Raw genomic sequence first — 19,118 nt, 5'->3', positions numbered from 1 at the left:
ATATATATATATATATATATATATATATATATATATATATATATATATATATATATATATATATATATGAATTTCAGAACTAAAACTGTGAAATAAAAAAGTAGTGGCCTAAACATTCATTCAACTTTATAATACAATTACTAAAAGGTGGGGGAAAAAACAAAACAATGGGGAAACATCGTAAGTGAAGGTGGTATTGTTGAATTAGTATGCATGTACAGAGACCAAATATTCTATTCCATTAAAGTTCTAGTTCTGGGTTCTTTTCTCGCTTCAGAGGCGTTCTAATGTCATAGTGTGAGGAGCCACCAGGGGCGCTAACGCTATCACACCGGAAGTGAGCTGTCAAACAGCGGATTTGGCAACCTTCTGTGTATGATTTTTATTAACATACAGAAAACGGGGGTTTTGCTATTTCACTTGTTACATTTGGGATTTGTGTCTTCGGTTGTGTGGTAAGGGAACATACGTTTTTTTGTTTTTCTTTTTTTAGACGTGTCCAGTGAGTGACAAAATAAAGAGTGTTAGCCGTGTTAGCGTTAGCCTCCCTTTTTAGGACATTATCAAGTCCAGTGTTAGAGCTTCCTCGTAAAAAAATAATAAGTCAACCGATATGGTGTACGATTTCTTTTTGCGCCAGTCACGTACAATTCTAGTCTACATAATCGTCTAACTGTTTCTGCTTCGATTCTGGCTGCAACTCAAAACAATGAAGCCATGCGTAGTGTCTTGCCTGTTTTTGTCTGTGTATATATATATATATATATATACATACATAATGTATGCAATACTGAACATTTTTCTCCGCACATGTCAGTGTTAAGTGGTTAGACAAACCTGAAAAGTAATATAGTTATTATTGTGATGATGAGGGCTTAGAGTTGGTGATTGAGCACTGAGTTGGTGGTCTACTGTAAAGCAACATCACCTCATCATCATTTTGTTCAGTTCATATTGTTTAAGTTTTCCATCAGTTTCTATTCGTGTGACTTTATGGACAGGCATGCTAGCATTTTCACATCTAACGAACAGATCATTATGAATCAGCTCTAACACTGACATCATTTTGACGGTATTGATTCAAATGTTTACCTCAAGGATGGGAACATCTTCAAAATGCAAATTTCACTCACGTATCTTTTTTTTTTTTTTTACTGGTGTATGGTTCATTGTCTCCCTTTGTCCTCTCAGCTCGAAAGCCCTGTCAAGGATTAGGAACAAACAGAATCATCCTAGGTTGATGTACTAATCCAGACACTTTGAATAGGTGTTGTGCCATTAGAAGTATACTTTAATAGTGACAGCATGCATTTGATCTCAATACATCAGTGCTCATAAGTCAGTTTTGATTATAACTTTTCTTTTTTTAAATTACATTAATTCAAACAGTCGCTGTGTATAAATGACAAATGGAGTGGTGAACGGAGATAATTTTTGGTTTGCTAATGGTGGGGTATTTTTTCATGTGTTTGATGTCAATAATAGTAATGATTTGAAATCAAAGTGGCATAAAACTTAGGTGAAGGGACCTTTAGGTGTCATCCTTATGGAGTATCCCACACCGTAAGCAACTATGTAGCTAATCTTCTTTACAGCATTACATGCATTATTTCTATCTTTCCTGAGGGAAAGACCTAACTCTCTCTCTCTTACTTTATCTTTGACTCCTCCCAGAATCCTCTGCACTGTCTTCTTCATTCAGTTTTCACTTAGCTAATGGAGCATTGACAACTTCTGCCTCTGGTTTCGCGTCTCTTTAGTCATCTACTGTTTGCTTTTCATCATGTCTCTAAACAGGAGACATTCTTACACTCCCCGGGTGAGTTCATGACATATTTTAAATGTGATAAGGCTTTGTAAAATCGGAATAATATTTGCACTCTGCTAATCTATAGGCATACATTTAAAAGTGATAGTTCGTTTTACCTTTCGATGGAAAAACAGCTTCAGCATGAGACGCCCTTCTTAGGTTGCTTTCCCATGGTGTGGCTGTATTATCTGCATGAATTCACGTGTTGCTAAAGTATTAGTAACAAGGCTGCTCTGCTTCAGGCCAGCTTGGTCCTGAATGAACATCTTTGTTGCTAGTTGTCATTTTCATCAGGCGGTTTGTGGATTTCTGGGACATATGACTGAATGCGTCAAGGCGTTTTATTTGAAAACCAGTTTTATAGGCCAGTCTTGTATACATTCACACTCTATGGAAGACTGTAAATTCTTATGCTTATTAACCTAAGGTCATCTGTGTTAAGCCAATATAAACAAAAGGGTCCTTCTAAATCATATTGTCTCACAACGTACCAAACAGTAAGGTTGTTTTCTGTCGGTGTTAAAAATTGTCTCATTAAATCTTCCGGCTAATCTTTTGCTTTATCGCATTTTTGATTAGGAGCATCTTACAAAATGCCAAGTTGGTTTGTTTGTTTCTTTTTCTTTTTTTTTTTTTTTTTTGAAAGAGGCGATAGATTTTCATCTGATTTGAAACTTATATCTGAGATTTTGACTTCAAATATGTTTGTCTTCTTCTAAGCTGACCAGCCCATTGATCAGCAAGATGAGCAGCGGAGGATCTGTGGAGAGTGGTAAACCTCCAAAGGTGTCAACTCAAAATATTTGTCCGCTGCTTTGTCTTTAGGTTCTTAGCTCATCCTGGTGCTTTTGTCTCTTCTCTCAGATTGGCTCTGTGGTGGAAGTGACTGGAAAGGGCCAGCGTGGCACTGTGGCTTATATCGGTGCCACCCTCTTCGCCTCGGGGAAGTGGGTGGGCGTTATCCTGGATGAACCAAAAGGGAAGAACGATGGGACCGTGCAGGGGAAGCGCTACTTCACTTGTGAGGAGAATCACGGAATATTTGTCCGCCAGTCTCAGGTAGAACATGTTTACATTCTTTACATGACCCAAATGTGCATGTATACATTTGATTCTTTTTGACTATTTATCTCATTCATGTCAAACATTGGAAACTTCCTTGTGTTTACTGTTTTGCTATCCCAAACACATGTGAGCCCAGCATAGCCCTAACTTGACTTAATAAATGTACTTTTCCTCAACACTAACTACATAACATCTTTGTACCAAGTTTTTTTCATTTTATTTTTAATGAATTATTAATATGCAGTTAGATCAGCGAAATATACTCACCTTTAAAACAACGATTACCAATATTAAAACAGTAATCTCATTGCAAGCTGATTCCTAAGATGAACCAGCATATGCAAAGAATATCTTTATTTTATGAGCTATTACTGAACACATATTTTATTTACTGACTTCACTAGTGTCCAAACCATAATATATTTATAATGGAACTCGCAATGCTCCACTCACTTGTATTTCTCTGCAGATCCAAGTGGTTGAAGACAGTTCCAGTGCCAGCACCCCTGAAGCTCCTGAGACCACTTCCTTCAGCAGGACACCCAGGCCCAAAGGTGACTTGACATGGAAAAAAACCCCAAAATGAAACCGTGCAACTCTTGTCATGTATGTAACATTCAATGATCTTTGTTTCAGATATTCCTGAGACTCCCAAGTCATCCAAACAGGTACGGGTCTGGCTTCCTGGTTGAGTTTAAGCGTCCTGTTGGTGTGCGTGCTAATTAATACTGTGTTCTGTCATTGCTGTTCCAGACTCCTCTAAACATTAAAAAGGTAGAAATGTTCAGTCTTGCACACTGTCACTCTCACAGGGAGACTAGTGGTTTACCGATTATTATTTTAATCTTGAATACTATGTGAGGCGAAGATCTAACATACATTTCCATTGAAGTTGTGGGTTCTGGAAGATATTCTGAGCAAAACAGCGTTGACAATCAGCATTGTATAAAAGGACAAACTAAATAAGGAATCACGCACAAGTATGAAGAATCTTGTAAATCACTTTCTTGCAAGTTTGTAGATAACTTATGAGTCCCATCCAGTTCTTGCAGCCTATCTTAAATTTGAATTCATTTTGGACAACACAGACATCTATTTGATTTAGTGACCAAACCACTTCTCTGTTCACTGTTTTAGTTGAGGAGGGCCTTTGTTAAATCAGTGACAATATTGACAATGACAATATTACAGTGAGTGGAGGAGAACTGTGTTTTAATGGTCTTCACACCAACTCATATTCAGCACCACGGAATAGAGTGAAATTGTGTTTGCTCTTTATCCCACACAGGAGTGTGTCGACAGCCTCATACATTATTAGAAATAAGAATCTTCCTTTTCTGCGGTGTAAAGTTAAACTGTTCAATCTGTCAACCACTAGTTCAGGCTCATCTTTTCTTTTTTTTGCCACATTTGCACGAGACATGGTGAAGTCACAGATGACGTGTTTGCAGCGTCACTTGTCATCAGCATGGTTGTATCTTCAATGACATTACTGGAGTCCAATGGAGGGTGTCTTTTACTCACAACATTGTCCTCATGGTTTTGGCTCCTCACAGCTGCCCTGCATGACTCATCCCTGTCGCTTGCATGCTGCAATTTAAGCTTCACTATTAACTGTACTCATTTGCTGCTAACCCTTTGTCTTGCGACACTTACAGTCTTCAGTCCGCCGATCCGGAAAGGTGAGCTTGTCTCCAATAACGTGGGATGGTCGAGGGGCATGAGAGCTAGTGTTCAACAGAGTTGGTGTATTTATTCGATCATCGCCGTCTTAAATACCTACTATAGTATGTTACCTGTTCGCTAAACTAACTCATATGCAGTATGTGAGGCGTTTATTGGGCATTACAAAAAGTGTTCACCTACTACAAGTTCATTAAAATGTGAAGAAGAAAAAAAAAAATTTCATTTTCCATAGTGCTATTTTCTGGAAATCATAAAGTTATAATGGTAACATGTCACAAGTTGACAAAACCTTTTTTTAAGTCTAGAAACCTTTTTATGATGTATGATGTCACTTGTTCTTTCAATGTTTTTACTGCTTTATGAAGGAATTCTTACATGACTATTTAAAATGAACATATTTCCAGAAGCCTATTATTTTGGTGGTTGAAGGATGTATAGACTTCTAACAATGCGCTTATTCAACGCCATTCTATGTATGGATGAGCATACGTTAGCTCATGCTGATCAAGTCTCTGTGATGCTGCTGTCAGTGGACCACGCCCTCTCGCCTGACCCCTGCCACTTCCCTCCCAACCCTCCTTATCCGCTCACCTGCTCATCCCAACATGCTGCTTAGGGTATGAACCAGCACCTCACCTCCTAAGGACTGTCTGCTCACTGGGAACTAAAAGTCTGGTTTTACAGTTGCAAAGAGGGTCTCTGGTGTCGGTCACGTGGTGCTCTCTTTCTAAAATGAAACTATTCCTGTAGCAAAACCTTTCTCTGCAGTGACACAGCCCATCATTAAAAAGGTTAGATTTGCCGACTTCTCTCATTTCCATCCCATGCCTGTCCTGCAGGCATCTCGTGAGAACCTGACGTCTTCGCTGTCCGGTGATGTCAGTGAGGCGGGCCTTTCCTCAAACCAGGGAGCCCTTGGAGCTCCGATGGTTCCACAGCCCAGTGGGACTCCTGCGGCAGCACCAGTGGCATCAACTGTCCCTGCAACACCCAGCAAGGTGCGGATACTTAGCTGTTGATACGTTTTTTTTAATTATTCATTTGTTTATGTCTCACCTAATTATTTATTCAAACTTGGGCAGGTTGAACCTTCTGTTTCCAAGCAGGTAGTTTTTGTTTTGTTTTATTTGGTTTGCCAATGGCTGCATGACTCAGCACACCATAATGGTCTGATCCAGCATGAACTAATTCACTTCTATATTCACTTAAAAATTAAATGTGTGAGACTTTCAACAGCAATCGCACAATTATCATTTTCTTAATCTGAAAGTAATCCTCAGAACCCATTTATAAGAGCTATAATAATAATAATAATTCATAATAAATGTTGGTGTTGGTTTAAGGTCTTTTTTTGTTTCCGCTAATGCTGTTATTTCAACTCTAAATTGCTTTAACATTATTTTGTTATGACACATCAAGTTAGTTTTGAATGTTTCCTTAATCAATTATCAGTATTAAATGACACTGCTATCTTATTATATTCATAATTTTCTCCTAAATGCTTCTCTTATATAACGCTTTACACCAAAATAATGTGGGCTGGATGCATTGCCATAACCCGGAGTTTGGCTTATGTTCCGCAGCGATACACTTGCGCTGAATGTTGTGGCAATAAACTCTAGATACACTGAATCTTTCCTCCCTGCTCCAAATAATTTTAATGCAGCTTTATGTAATAGCTGCAAGTTTTGTACCAACAATTTTGTATTGTGTTATAGTGCTGCTCATCAATGCTGCTTTCTCGCTTTTTTCAAGGAGGAGGAGTCGCTGCGCGCTCAGGTCAAAGACCTGGAGGAGAAGCTGGAGACACTTAAGATGAAGCGAACAGAGGACAAAGCCAAATTAAAGGAGCTGGAGAAACACAAGATCCAACTGGAGCAGCTGCAGGAGTGGAAGAACAAAATGCAGGAGCAGCAGAATGAACTGCAGAGGCAGCTGAAGGAGGCCAAGAAGGTCTGGCCATTTCAACCTCTGAAAATAAATTAAATTAATATTATTTAATTGAATAGAGTTTGGTGGTTGTGCATCTCTCAGCTTTTTTGATGAAGCTGTTCTGTTGGCTGCTCATTTGAGATAAACATTTAGGTAAAAAAAAGACTTGGAAAGAGGCCGTCTAGCTTAGGTTATGAAACCAGAGGTCTTTCTTTTCAATATTTCCTTACCCATCAAGAACTCCCCAGGCATGGCTGCTGTTCCAGGCTGTCTTGGTGATGTCACCATGTGGACAGCACATTTCTTTCAGCTGAACCAGCCGAAAACAGAAATATTATTGTTTCCCCTCACCAAACTCTGCTAGCTTCCCTGATCGCAACTTTCATCTAAGTATTACTTAAAACATTCATTTTTTCCTTTGTTTCTAAACAGGAAGCACGGGAGGCTCAGGAGGCTAAAGATCGCTACATGGAGGAGATGTCAGACACAGCAGACGCTATAGAAATGGCTACACTGGACAAAGAGATGGCAGAGGAGCGGGCAGAGTCCCTGCAAGTGGAGGTGGAGACTCTGAAGGAGAAGGTAGAGGAACTGTCCATGGATCTGGAAATCATCAGACACGAGATCTCTGAGAAAGGTTTGGCCTCAGCTCAGACTTCTACTTTGCCTCCACCGTTTACCGTTTATGTTGATCTGATGTAGAATTGAATTTGTCCTGCAGGTTCTGACGGAGCGGCATCCAGTTACCAAGTCAAACAGTTGGAGGAGCAGAATGCACGACTGAAGGAGGCGCTGGTCAGGTGTGTTCCCGTTCTCATTTGACTGTATTAGTTCTGACCTTGGGAAACAGTCACGCAACGTTCATGTTGTTGGTGAAGATTCAAGACTTGACAAGTGTAGTGATGCAAATATTGAGATGAAGGTGCTTGAGAGTTGTGACGATCAAGCACCCGGACAAAATAAGTTGGAGCAGGTGTAGAGTTGTTCTTTTCTCCGATATCTTCAGAATGCGTGACCTCTCCGCCTCGGAGAAGCATGAACATGTCAAGCTTCAGAAGCAGATGGAAAAGAAGAGCTCTGAGCTGGAGACATTCCGTAGCCAGAAGGAGAAGCTGCAGGAGCAGTTGACACAGGCTGAGACAACCATCGATGAGCTGAAGGAGCAGGTGAAGCTCCTGGAAACACAAAAGCATATTTATTCATATCCACTCTGATGTAAAAGGGATAACGCTCTCTTCATGTTTAGGTGGACGCAGCTCTGGGCTCTGAAGAGATGGTAGAGACACTGACTGAGAGGAACCTTGACCTGGAGGAGAAGGTCAGGGAGCTGAGGGAGACTGTAACAGATCTGGTGAGCTTCACTTCAGATTTTCAAAGCATCCTCTACACCAGACCTGGGCAAAGTGCGGCCCTTTGACTGTATTTATGTGGTCCTCCTGGAGTCAGAGTAAAACTATAAAAGTGATCACGTCAGAATGTTTGACATTTTTGTCTTGTGCATTGTTTTTTGTTTATTATGATGCAACTGAAACATAACTTCCTTGTTTTATTTATTTATTTATTTAAATTGTTTGTCTTTTCCGTATTATTTTAGGAGTATTTCTTGTCCCATAAAATTGACAGTAGATTTTGAAATATATGAGACACATTGAGAATATTTAAATTGAATATGGTTTAGATCTGCACATTTTTTAAAGTCCAATTACTTTTTTTTCTCTCTCTTTTGGGTTTGACAGCACCTCTCCACAGTCGCAGTATCTAACCTGGCCCCTTAGGAAATGTAATTGCCCATCCCTGCTCTGCACTGATCAGCAAACACATCCCTCTCTGTCTGATCTAGGAAGCAATCAACGAGATGAACGACGAGCTGCAGGAAAATGCCCGCGAAACTGAGATGGAGCTGCGGGAGCAGCTGGACCTGAGCGCAGCCAAGGTGCGGGAGGCGGAGAAGAAGGTGGAGGCAGCTCAGGAGACGGTCGCCGACTACCAGAACACTATCAACAAATACAGAGACCTCACTAACAGTCTCCAGGTGAGCGGAGCCTTCCATGCAGCCATGAGAGTCGACTTCCTGTGACTCTGACTCGCTGTCGTCCCCCAGGATGCCAACAAAGAGCTTATGAGTCAGCAGAGTGCCACGAGCGAGACGGTTCAACAACCTGCTGCTGAGCTCTTTGACTTCAAGATCAAGTTTGCAGAGACCAAAGCGTACGCCAAGGTGGGCTCATGATTCCATGCAGCTCCTTGATCTCCAGGCGGAGGCTGTCAAGAGCAGGCCTGAATGTATTTGGCTGTTCAACTGTCTTGTTTCCTCATATATATCTGTGTGTCTAGGCCATTGAGATGGAGCTGAGGAAGATGGAGGTGGCACAGGCCAACAGACAGGTGTCCCTGCTCACTTCCTTCATGCCAGACTCCTTCCTGCGTCACGGAGGAGACCATGACTGCATCCTGGTGCTGCTGCTCATCCCCCGCATCATCTGCAAGGTACCACCAGTTGATGTTTTGTCTGCCTGAACCTTCTCACAACTCCATCCATATATGCTTGCTCCCTGCAGGCAGAGCTGATCAGCAAACAAGCTCAGGAGAAGTTCGATCTTAACAGCTCCATCACGCCAGGAACAGCTCTCCGGGGACCCCCTGGAGAGCAGCGCAGCTTCGCCTCTGGACTGGTCTACTCCCTCAACCTACTGCAGTCTACGCTGCATAAATATGAGCAGTGAGTGACACCTGGATTTCAACCAAACCAGAGTTCATATTCAGAAGGCAATTGTCATAGATCTAACTGAAGGACGTTGAAATGTTCAGGGCCCTGAACTCGTGCAGCGTGGAGGTGTTCAAACGTATGGGAACTCTGTACACTGAGATGAGCTTCCACGAGCGATCGCTGGATTACTTCATTGACCTACTGCACAAAGACCAACTGGACGAGACTGTCCAGGTGGAGCCACTTACCAAGGCCATCAAGTACTATCAGGTAACAGCCTCAAATCTCCCAATGCTCGTGTCTGACTTGTTTAACATGACCGTGTCACGCAGCAACTGTACAACGTCCACCTGTCAGATCACGCTGAAGACTGCACTGTCCAGCTGGGAGACCACATCAAGGTATGTCTCCAACTTAAACACCATTGGACCATATTATTCTGTCAAGCTCCAAAGCCGAATTCAATCTTTGCCCTGCAGTTTACCCAGAGTGCCCTGGACTGCATGGGTGTGGAGGTTGTTCGTCTGCGGGCGTTTTTGTCCGCTGGTCAGGAGAGTTCTGGCCTGGCGGTTCTGCTTAAGGATCTGGACACGTCATGCTCCGACATCCGTCAGTTCTGCAAGAAGATTCGCCGCAGAATGCCAGGAACAGACGTGGTCGGCGTTCCTGCTGCCCTTAGTTTCAGCTCTGAAGTGAGGAGGGGTGAAAACATTTTTCCTCAGAAGAAGAGAGTGGTGCACGCTGAGTGTTCATTTTCCCATAGGTTGCTGAGACTCTGACCGAGTGCAGGAGGCAGCTGACCAGGGTGGTGGCCGTGCTGCAGGAGGTGGCTGCTGCAGGAGCTCAGATGATCGCTCCACTGGCTGAACAGGAAGGACTCAACGCCCTGAAAGTGGAGGACATCGTCTGCAAAGTAGTGGAGCAGGTATCCTGAACTTTGTGACCCTGAAGGCCAGCCACCGTGCTTTCTTTTGGCTGCCTAAACTTTTGAATGTATGTGAACCAAGTTATATTGATAAGGGCATTTTTTTTCTTCCAAACATTCTTTGACCTTTACAAACACAATGCCACAATTTGAGTTATTGAAAAAAACAAAATATAACTTCTTTATCTCTTTGCAGGTTTATGGTGCTCACGGTCTGAACGCTCTGGAGAGTCTGCGTCAGTCCTGCAGCTCTGTGATCGCGACCATGAACAAGATGGCTACTGCCATGCAAGAGGGAGAGTACGACGCCGACAAACCTCAGGGCAAGGTACCAGACCTTTGTAATGTGAGCGATTCGTGGAGGCTAAACATTCTCAGCTCCCACTTTTCACATTTACCTCCAGAGTGCTCCTGTGGAGATCCGAGCTGCTAGCGTCAGGGCAGAGATGACCGATGCAGAGGGACTGGGAGCAAAACTGGAGGACAGAGAAACAGTCATCAAGGAGCTTAAGAAGTCTCTCAAGATCAAGGTGAGTTGCTTTGTTTTTGAGCCCTTCTTAGAGCAAACTCATGTCTGTATTTTGCCCACTAGGGGGAGGAGCTGAGCGAGGCCAACGTGCGTCTGAGCCTCCTCGAGAAGAAGCTGGACACATCCACGAAGGATGCAGACGAGCGAGTGGATAAGATCCAGAGCAAACTGGATGAAAACTTGTTGGTTTTGAAGAAGAAAGAAAAGTAGGCCAGAGAGATGGAACCTTTTCTGTATTCTAGCTCTGCCGGTTCTGACTTGTTCTGTGGTCAAACCTCAGGGAGTTTGAGGAGACCATGGACGCCCTGCAGGCTGACATCGACCAGCTGGAGGCTGAGAAGGCAGAGCTTAAACAGCGTGTCAATAACCAGTCTAAGATGACCATTGAGGGTCTGCGGGGGCCTGCCATCGCTGGAATTGCTTCAGTTGTTCAAGGATCTGTCGGAGGTGAGGTTCAAGAATTTGGTAAATTACATGTAGTGGCTGATTCATTTTTCGTACAAAGCGATAAAGCAGCACAGGATTCTGAATATGATGAGTATGAAATGGGTTAACATGAGCGTATGATCTTTGATCTGGGAGTCTGAGGTCATTTTATGTTCACTAAAAAGGCGTCTTCTGCTCACCAGGTACAACCTCGGCCATGTCTGGTCCTCTCCAGGTCGTGGACTCTCCTCTGCTCAGGCAGCAGGTTGAGGCTCAAAGACTCGGCATCAAGCATCTCAAGAATGAGAACAACCGACTGAAGGTCCTGTGGTTCTAGTGTCAGCCCTCCTTTTACCTTCAGGAAACTCTAACCCGTGTTGTTCTGCCCCACAGGCAGAGAAAATCCGGGCCCAGCTGGCCTCACTGCCGCCCCTCTGCCCTGCCAAACTGCCACAGGTACCAAAGTCCCCCTCCACTCCTCCTGAAGGGCTCAACACGGGACTCTACCGCCGTACCGACCAGCTGCTGGCCACGCTGCTGAAGCTGAGCGCCGGAGTGAAGGTGGTGGATGTGACCGGGAAGACGACAGGTGCCCGTCTTTCAGTGATCATTTTTCTCAAAAGACTCTTCTGTAAATGGAGGCCTAAAGTTCCATTGACATGCTTGATCTTTTACCTGATGAAACAGTTACATTTCATGAACTAACCTGTCTTGTGCTCCCCAGTGAGTCCTGGTGCTCAGCTGATGGAGCAGATGGCTCGACTACAGAACCTCAGTGATGCTCTGAACAAGCTCCAGGTGAACCTCTTCCTTCAGTGCAACCATTGTCTCTGCCCTGCTGGGTGTCTTAAACCTGCAGCTCCTTCTCTTCCAGGGGGAGGTAGCAGAGCACGTCATCAGCAACCAGCCTGGAGCCAAAGCTGCTACAGACTTCGCCACATTCCCAGTATCCTCCTATGTTAAGGTAGAAATCCTCCTTGCACCTCAAAGTCTTTTGGTTGAAGCCACTGTATTTTTAACTTGGAAGCTAGTTGCTCACTGCTGCCTCCTAACGGTATGTGGTGGTGTTTGCTGCAGGCTAACGGAGAGAAGAAAGAGGGGACGGTGTTTGTTGGTCGTGTGGCAATTCCCTGCACCCGAGGACAAGAACAAGTCCACCGACTCGTCCTGTCACAGCAGCAGCTGACACAAGTGCACAAGCTGCTGCTGGACTAGAGACGTCCGCCTCACACTCGACAATTTTCACTTTCTTGTATTGATTAATAAATGGGCTCACTACGTTCTGTGTCTGTGTTTGACTTCCAGGAAAACATTTCAAATAATTACAAAGCAAAAACAAGCTTTTTACTTTGGAACAGTGAACATACAGATCATCGCTCTGCCTGTTTTTCTTCCCCAAATACAAACTCAAAGTAGCTCCTCATTTGATAAGAGTTTGCCTTTGTCCCTTAAAAACTCAGTAAAAAAATCTACTTTAAACCTAGTAGTAGCTGCCTCTGGGTCGTCCTTGGTCACTGTATGGTTTGTAGTGGTGATGCGTGAGCCGGCCCCTCGTCGTGTCAGCGTCCTGCCTGTAGCCTGCCATCGGGTAGTGGAATCCTGCCAGACAAACGGCACCTTTACCACCAAATTTCCAACCAAGTGCAAAGAGAGGCATCTTAAATAACCACAGTTTATACTCTGATGAACCTAACCTTAGCTCAGGAGATATCACTCTGGTTAATGAACTAAACTAGTTTCATCAAACATCCCACCCATTATTTTACGGATTTCATTATCAGTCAAATGATTAAAAAAAAAAAAAACTTAAAAAAATGAGAGCAATTGTGTTTCTAAAATGATATCATAGAGAGTGTGTAATACTGACGTCTCTGGTGCTGAGGAGGAGTCCTGGCAGGTGCTTGTCGTGTTGCTGGTGCAGAGAGGTTCGTGAGTGACTCTCCAGTGAGACCACCAGCAAGAGGTTGCACCTGATGATGGCTCCCTGAGGAGACAAGCCCAGCAACACTTCTGAGTGTATCTCATTGTCCTGTGTGTCAACGCCACAAACCAGAAAGTTGTTTGATAGCATCATCTGAATAATGCCACATTCACAGGTTAAAAATAATAATGAGCTTAAGTTTGCTCAGAACACACAGTTAAAAAATATGCAGAGACTGATGACTAGAGAGACCTGGTTGGTGGGACAGATGTCTTCAGCATAGTGCGCCATCTGCTGGCTAAGACTGGGAGCATCACTTGTATGTTTGGTTTGCGTTGAACAACTGCGTGGTGTTCCTCACCAAAAGCAGGCGGTGGGATGACAGGGTCACTCAAGCTCACTCCCCAGGCCTGGGCCACATGTAGCATCAGCATTGAGGAGATGCGTCTGTGCACGATGGCGTTCCAATGGATGCCATCTTTTGCTCGGTGCCTGAGGGAGAACCTGAAGAGGAAGTGGAGGTCGAGGACATCCATGTCGTAGGCATCAGCCAGAGTGGCGCTGTAAAAGTTTGCCTCGATCACATTGTGACTTATGGCAGGAGCTCTGTGGGAGATCTGAGGAGGACAATAGTGACTGTTTTAGTCTGACACAGAGGAAGTCTCTGTCATGATTCATCTCCAGTTATCCAGAGGTTTCTGTGTGATGAAGAAGACATGCCTCTGGCACGAGGAAGCCCCCTCGGATCTGCTCTGCCAGCGGCATGGTCTGAGTCCAGATTACCAGGGCTTCATCTGGGAGCACCCCGTCAATGTGTTGGAAAAACTGCGACAGGTCCCTCTTGTACTGCGACACCCAGTCGCGGCCATACCTGCAGACACATGCCGGTGAGTGGATCTGTGACGGCCTGCGCCAGATGGTGCTGATGCATTTACCTGGAAATGTCCCACAGACAGGAGTTGATGATGACAAGGTCTGGCTTTGTGCCGCGTCTGAAGTCTTCCAGAATGCTCCGCATGTAGCTGGAGTACACTCTGGTGACAAAATAAAAGCGCACCAGATGATGAGGGGACTGGAACTGCCGCACCTCCCGGTAACTGGTGCCGTTGTGCAGTGGGCTCAGACAGCCTCCTTCAACGAGACGGTCCTGCTCAAAGGTGGTTTCACCCTGAGAGAGGAGGATCGCAGTGAGCTGAGGGTTGATCGGTCTTCAACCATCATCCCTGAGCAAACCTTTGTTTTCAGCTGAGCCTGTGTCAAGTACTTGTCCTTCTGCAGCAGAAGAACCAAGTCCTTGTAGACAGCACGGAGGTCTGACACACACACACACAAGCGGATGCACTCGCTTCAACGTCTGTGTCAACGTTGTTCAGGTCAGACCTTCTGAACAATGCGGTCTACTCACTTGAGTCGCCCAAAACCACAACAAACTTGTTGTGGAGCAGCTGGCGGGTCTGCTGGTGACTCACACAGCACCTCACGTCCTGAGGAGAACAAACTTGCATTGGATTTCATGAAGTCTCCCTCTGAAGCCAGCATGTGCATCCTCCCTGCTCACACCCATCATCACCACGGCCTCCTCTATGGCATCCATGACCTTCAGTGTGGCCTTCCTCACCTCCTTCCTCTGCTCTCTCTCCTCTCCATGTGTCCTAACTCTACAAACTTCTCTTCACATACAGATTCGCTCCAAAACTGGTCTTACCAACTCGCAGAAAATCGAAGCATGTGGGTATGAAGTCTCTTATTCCCTGAAGAGTTCCCTTGACAGACAACAGAACCAACCTAAGTGCATGTCGTCTACTGCGGTAAAGCCATATTAAAGTGTGAACCTACCATGTTGAAGTCAGTTTAAAATGTATTATGAATAACAATACTTAAAACAAGACCCTAACGTTGAAATCAGTCTCTCCTCGTACTGTTCAAACACTGACTTTGGAGAGAGAAACAAACGTCGATTCGACTAACCGTTGCGATAGAGGAAAGAGAAGAGGCGTTTGTAGACAGTCGGGTATTTTTGTGTAACAGTTTGATACACGCGTTTCTTGTGCGCTGATTGCAGCGGTTTAAAATCGTTACCGGACCACAGTGGAGCACTGTACTCTTCTGTACTGCATACCGACTACACATTTGCATACTTACTGTACACACTTATACAGTCTGTAGCACTCTCGTGTGCAACATACTGATGTAGTACAGTAAGTATAGCGCTCCACTGAGGCCTCTGGGCAAATAAGACCCGACTACCCTCAAACGCGTCTCCCGTCACCAATCAGAGCAGACCGTTGACAGTGAAGTCGAGCGGTTGCTGGCGTTTGTCTGTCGCTCGTGCGTCCTGCTCTGCTTTTTTAGCATGTTCTCGCTTTTATTTCGTTTTAAAAAGTGACTGTCGACATTGGCGAACGTGAGCGTCTCATTTTAATGGACATTTGCACTTTTTAATGGACTTCAACATGGTGAGTTCTCTATTGAACATGTCTCACTGCGTGTTTACCGCAATCTGCGTCTTATTTTGCAGTCAGTGGTGGTCACTATTTAGGGAATGAGTTCTGTGGCTAACCGATTTCAGACGTGTTTTTCATACCCAACATGCTTTGACGTTCTTCTGCGGTGAGTAGGAAGGTGAAGGACAGTTTGGAGACGAAGTTAGGGAGGCCAGCCGCAGGTGGTTAGGACACATGGAGAGGAGAGAGAGCAGAGGAAGGAGGTGAGGAAGGCCACACTGAAGGTCATGGATGCCGTAGAGGAGGCCGTGGTGATGATGGGTGTGAGCAGGGAGGATGCACATGCTGGGTTCAGAGGGAGACTTCATGAAATCCAATGCAAGTTTGTTCTCCTCAGGACATGAGGTGCTGTGTGAGTCACCAGCAGACCCGCCAGCTGCTCCACAACAAGTTTGTTGTGGTTTTGGGCGACTCAAGTGAGTAGACCGCATTGATCAGAAGGTCTGACCTGAACAACGTTGACACAGATGTTGAAGCGAGTGCATCCGCTTGTGTGTGTGTGTGTGTGTGTGTGTGTGTGTGTGTGTGTGTGTGTGTGTGTGTGTGTGTGTGTGTTCAGACCTCCGTGCTGTCTACAAGGACTTGGTTCTTCTGCTGCAGAAGGACAAGTACTTGACACAGACTCAGCTGAAAACTAAGGTTTGCTCAGGGATGATGGTTGAAGACCGATCAACCCTCATCTCACTGCGATCCTCCTCTCTCAGGGTGAAACCACCTTTGAGCAGGACCGTCTCATTGAAGGAGGCTGTCTGAGCCCACTGCACAACGGCACCAGTTACCGGGAGGTGCGGCAGTTCCAGTCCCCTCATCATCTGGTGCGCTTTTATTTTGTCACCAGAGTGTACTCCAGCTACATGCGGAGCATTCTGGAAGACTTCAGACGCGGCACAAAGCCAGACCTTGTCATCATCAACTCCTGTCTGTGGGACATTTCCAGGTAAGTGCATCAGCACCATCTGGCGCAGGCCGTCACAGATCCACTCACCGGCATGTGTCTGCAGGTATGGCCGCGACTGGGTGTCGCAGTACAAGAGGGACCTGTCGCAGTTTTTCCAACACATTGACGGGGTGCTCCCAGATGAAGCCCTGGTAATCTGGACTCAGACCATGCCGCTGGCAGAGCAGATCCGAGGAGGCTTCCTCGTGCCAGAGGCATGTCTTCTTCATCACGCAGAAACCTCTGGATAACTGGAGATGAATCATGACAGAGACTTCCTCTGTGTCAGACTAAAACAGTCATTATTGTGCTCCTCAGATCTCCCACAGAGCTCCTGCCATGAGTCACAATGTGATCGAGGCAAACTTTTACAGCGCCACTCTGGCTGATGCCTACGACATGGATGTCCTCGACCTCCACTTCCTCTTCAGGTTCTCCCTCAGGCACAGAGCAAAAGATGGCATCCATTGGAACGCCATCGTGCACAGACGCATCTCCTCAATGCTGATGCTGCATGTGGCCCAGGCCTGGGGAGTGAGCTTGAGTGACCCTGTCATCCCACCGCCTGCTTTTGGTGAGGAACACCACGCAGTTGTTCAATGCAAACCAAACATACAAGTGATGCTCCCAGTCTTAGCCAGCAGATGGCGCACTTTGCTGAAGACATCTGTCCCACCAACCAGGTCTCTGTAGTCATCAGTCTCTGCATATTTTTTAACTGTGTGTTCTGAGCAAACTTAAGCTCATTATTATTTTTAACCTGTGAATGTGGCATTATACAGATGATGCTATCAAACAACTTTCTGGTTTGTGGCGTTGACACAGGACAATGAGATACACTCAGAAGTGTTGCTGGGCTTGTCTCCTCAGGGAGCCATCATCAGGTGCAACCTCTTGCTGGTGGTCTCACTGGAGAGTCACTCACGAACCTCTCTGCACCAGCAACACGACGACCACCTGCCAGGACTCCTCCTCAGCACCAGAGACGTCAGTATTACACACCGCACACTTGTTCTCTGCAATAGGTTTTTAGAAACACAAGCTTTCTCATTTTTTAGGAGCATTTCTTTGTCATGTTACTGATCCAAATAATGACCAGCAGTAAAATGGTAATTTTAAAGTGATGGGAAGTTTTATGAAACTGGATGTTTGTTCCATCAAACTGAGTCCCATCTCCTGAGCTGGAAGGAGCTGCCAAGTGGAGCTCAATTATTGCAGAAATATTGCGAACCTCAGAACTCACGTGACAAAGTATGATGTTACACCGAGCTGCTAACGTTAGCTTCTGACAGGGAAATGAAATTGACTTCACCGGCTGATTCTCCACGCACCATCACGATAATTGATGCCACTGCAACTTTTTGTTTGTAAACAAGATTGTATTATCAGTGCATCAACACAACAGTTACACAGTTTAAACTCCTTCAAAACTAGCTTAAACCAGTTCTTTAAGCTCAGGGACTGAGACTTGTTGGTCTCTGACCTACTCTGTCGTCACAATGTTCACCAGACACAGGCTTATATCCAAGTCAAGACAACATGTGCGGTCAAGGGTTGATCAACGATCATCGGCAGGTGGTTCTAGTGAGCTGTGATTTATCATTTAAATCATTGTCGGTGATGTCTGTTGGCTCCGCCTTAGAGGGGGAGTCACTCCTTTGATCATAGGTCTGTGCTGGAGCTCTCTCTCTGCAGTCTCTGGAGTTTTGCGCACTGGTGTTCAATGACATAAGGAGCGCTAGTTCTATTCACCACGTTAAAGGTTGCACGTAAGCGATAGTTCTGATGCAGTTGTCCACTTTCAAATTATCATTGGTTTTCATTGGACTGAGGTCCGTGTTGGCACTTTGTCACAAATCACAATTGTCACAAAAACAATGCTAGCGTCCCCCACTCTGTGGAAACGGTGGTGTTAGTGCTAGCCATGTTGTCAGTGTCACACTGAAGGAAAGTGTGGAGGGGGCAGGGAAATACAGAAGGGCAAATACTGTAAGCAAGTGGAGTAAGAATCTATTTTTTCCCACCTCGTTCGAAAATGTTGGCATGCTGTTTGTCTGGCAGTGTTCACCTACCCGAAGGGGAGCAACAGGCACGACACTTGCGTGATGAGGCGTCGGCGCAGGCGTCGCCACTACAACCCGTACGCTGACCAACGACGTCCCGGAGGCAGCTACTGCGCTGTTTAATGTTTGGGTTTGTTTTTTACATAGTTTTTAATGGACAAACTCTTGATAAAAGAGGAGCGATTTTGAGTGTGAAATTTGTACTCTAGGAAGAAAAAGACACAGATCTGTATATTCACTGTTCCAAAATAAAAGGCTTGTTTTTGCTTTGTAATAATTTTAAATGTTTTCCTGGAAGTGGAATGTGGACAGAACAGGTCCATTTATTATACTTACAAGAAAGTGAAGATAGTAGAGCGTGAGGTCTCCTGTCCACCAGGACTCACTGGGACCTCACAACAGTCAAGTTCTCACATGAAATGTAACTGAGCCATCAGATAGAAGGTCGAACACGTCAGGGGAACTGTGGTCCTCCATTTACAGGAAAGTCTTTTGACAAAAATGATCACTGAAACGCAGCCACCTGTCTTCCTCCCCCTCTCGTCCACCACCTTTCATATGGCGCATCTTCCTGCATCAGGATGTTTCGATCCTGACAAGGTGTTGTCTCATG

At 45.0% G+C, this 19,118-nt stretch overlaps 3 protein-coding genes across 12 annotated transcripts; 2 read left to right on the top strand and 1 right to left on the bottom strand.

Annotated features, from left to right (window-relative positions):
* The first annotated feature begins 319 nt into the window (after positions 1 to 319).
* Positions 320 to 12,364, top strand: LOC128756259 (dynactin subunit 1-like). 8 transcript variants are annotated; one of them, XM_053860615.1, is made up of 32 exons: positions 320 to 455; positions 2,531 to 2,596; positions 2,675 to 2,869; positions 3,345 to 3,429; positions 3,512 to 3,543; positions 3,629 to 3,649; positions 4,534 to 4,557; positions 5,092 to 5,178; positions 5,401 to 5,559; positions 5,644 to 5,667; positions 6,317 to 6,514; positions 6,926 to 7,130; positions 7,215 to 7,293; positions 7,500 to 7,659; positions 7,740 to 7,844; positions 8,334 to 8,525; positions 8,595 to 8,711; positions 8,828 to 8,980; positions 9,052 to 9,212; positions 9,302 to 9,470; positions 9,533 to 9,601; positions 9,680 to 9,892; positions 9,964 to 10,125; positions 10,322 to 10,453; positions 10,530 to 10,655; positions 10,718 to 10,860; positions 10,935 to 11,101; positions 11,284 to 11,402; positions 11,474 to 11,669; positions 11,805 to 11,878; positions 11,955 to 12,044; positions 12,158 to 12,364. In XM_053860615.1, exons 2-32 carry the CDS (start codon positions 2,555 to 2,557, stop codon positions 12,293 to 12,295), a joined length of 3,837 nt encoding a protein of 1,278 aa, XP_053716590.1. In that variant the 5' UTR covers positions 320 to 455; positions 2,531 to 2,554; the 3' UTR covers positions 12,296 to 12,364. The 8 variants fall into 8 exon arrangements, with proteins under 8 accessions (XP_053716590.1, XP_053716592.1, XP_053716593.1 ...); XM_053860617.1 differs by lacking the exon at positions 4,534 to 4,557; XM_053860618.1 differs by lacking the exon at positions 5,092 to 5,178.
* A 165-nt stretch (positions 12,365 to 12,529) lies between these two features.
* Positions 12,530 to 14,506, bottom strand: LOC128755941 (PC-esterase domain-containing protein 1A-like). The gene is made up of 7 exons (XM_053860052.1): positions 14,407 to 14,506; positions 14,235 to 14,314; positions 13,937 to 14,169; positions 13,722 to 13,872; positions 13,363 to 13,618; positions 12,948 to 13,064; positions 12,530 to 12,679 (listed from the first exon to the last, which is right to left on the bottom strand). The coding sequence occupies exons 1-7, from the start codon at positions 14,504 to 14,506 to the stop codon at positions 12,561 to 12,563; spliced, it is 1,056 nt and encodes a 351-aa protein (XP_053716027.1). The 3' UTR covers positions 12,530 to 12,560.
* A 640-nt stretch (positions 14,507 to 15,146) lies between these two features.
* On the top strand, positions 15,147 to 18,816 carry LOC128756262 (PC-esterase domain-containing protein 1A-like). 3 transcript variants are annotated; one of them, XM_053860628.1, is made up of 9 exons: positions 15,147 to 15,457; positions 15,620 to 15,768; positions 15,843 to 15,921; positions 16,065 to 16,144; positions 16,210 to 16,442; positions 16,507 to 16,657; positions 16,761 to 17,016; positions 17,313 to 17,429; positions 18,504 to 18,816. In XM_053860628.1, the coding sequence occupies exons 2-9, from the start codon at positions 15,733 to 15,735 to the stop codon at positions 18,626 to 18,628; spliced, it is 1,077 nt and encodes a 358-aa protein (XP_053716603.1). In that variant the 5' UTR covers positions 15,147 to 15,457; positions 15,620 to 15,732; the 3' UTR covers positions 18,629 to 18,816. The 3 variants fall into 3 exon arrangements, with proteins under 3 accessions (XP_053716603.1, XP_053716605.1, XP_053716604.1); XM_053860630.1 differs by having other exon boundaries at positions 15,149 to 15,457; positions 15,620 to 15,708; positions 18,504 to 18,814; XM_053860629.1 differs by lacking the exon at positions 15,620 to 15,768 and having other exon boundaries at positions 15,149 to 15,457; positions 18,504 to 18,813.
* The last annotated feature ends 302 nt before the right edge of the window (positions 18,817 to 19,118 follow it).

The sequence above is a fragment of the Synchiropus splendidus genome, chromosome 3 (assembly GCF_027744825.2).
Source record: "Synchiropus splendidus isolate RoL2022-P1 chromosome 3, RoL_Sspl_1.0, whole genome shotgun sequence".
NCBI classification, from domain to species: domain Eukaryota; kingdom Metazoa; phylum Chordata; class Actinopteri; order Syngnathiformes; family Callionymidae; genus Synchiropus; species Synchiropus splendidus.
This window is presented reverse-complemented; position numbering and strand designations above follow the sequence as displayed.

What these genes read in the sequence shown, in the direction of transcription:
- LOC128756259 (XM_053860615.1), top strand. Translation starts at nt 2,555, where the DNA reads ATGAGCAGCGGAGGATCTGTGGAGAGTGGTAAACCTCCAAAG. An exon ending in CTGAAGGAGGCGCTGGTCAG is followed by an intron (nt 7,294 to 7,499) that starts GTGTGTTCCCGT and finishes CGATATCTTCAG; the next exon opens with AATGCGTGACCTCTCCGCCT. An exon ending in CAGTATCCTCCTATGTTAAG is followed by an intron (nt 12,045 to 12,157) that starts GTAGAAATCCTC and finishes TGTTTGCTGCAG; the next exon opens with GCTAACGGAGAGAAGAAAGA.
- LOC128755941 (XM_053860052.1), bottom strand. Translation starts at nt 14,506, where the DNA reads ATGCAAGTTTGTTCTCCTCAGGACGTGAGGTGCTGTGTGAGTCACCAG. An exon ending in CATCCCACCGCCTGCTTTTG is followed by an intron (nt 13,065 to 13,362) that starts GTGAGGAACACC and finishes TTGTCTCCTCAG; the next exon opens with GGAGCCATCATCAGGTGCAA. An exon ending in TCCTCCTCAGCACCAGAGAC is followed by an intron (nt 12,680 to 12,947) that starts GTCAGTATTACA and finishes TTTGTCTGGCAG; the next exon opens with GATTCCACTACCCGATGGCA.
- LOC128756262 (XM_053860628.1), top strand. Translation starts at nt 15,733, where the DNA reads ATGGATGCCGTAGAGGAGGCCGTGGTGATGATGGGT. An exon ending in AGGCCGTGGTGATGATGGGT is followed by an intron (nt 15,769 to 15,842) that starts GTGAGCAGGGAG and finishes TGTTCTCCTCAG; the next exon opens with GACATGAGGTGCTGTGTGAG. An exon ending in TGTCTGTGGGACATTTCCAG is followed by an intron (nt 16,443 to 16,506) that starts GTAAGTGCATCA and finishes ATGTGTCTGCAG; the next exon opens with GTATGGCCGCGACTGGGTGT.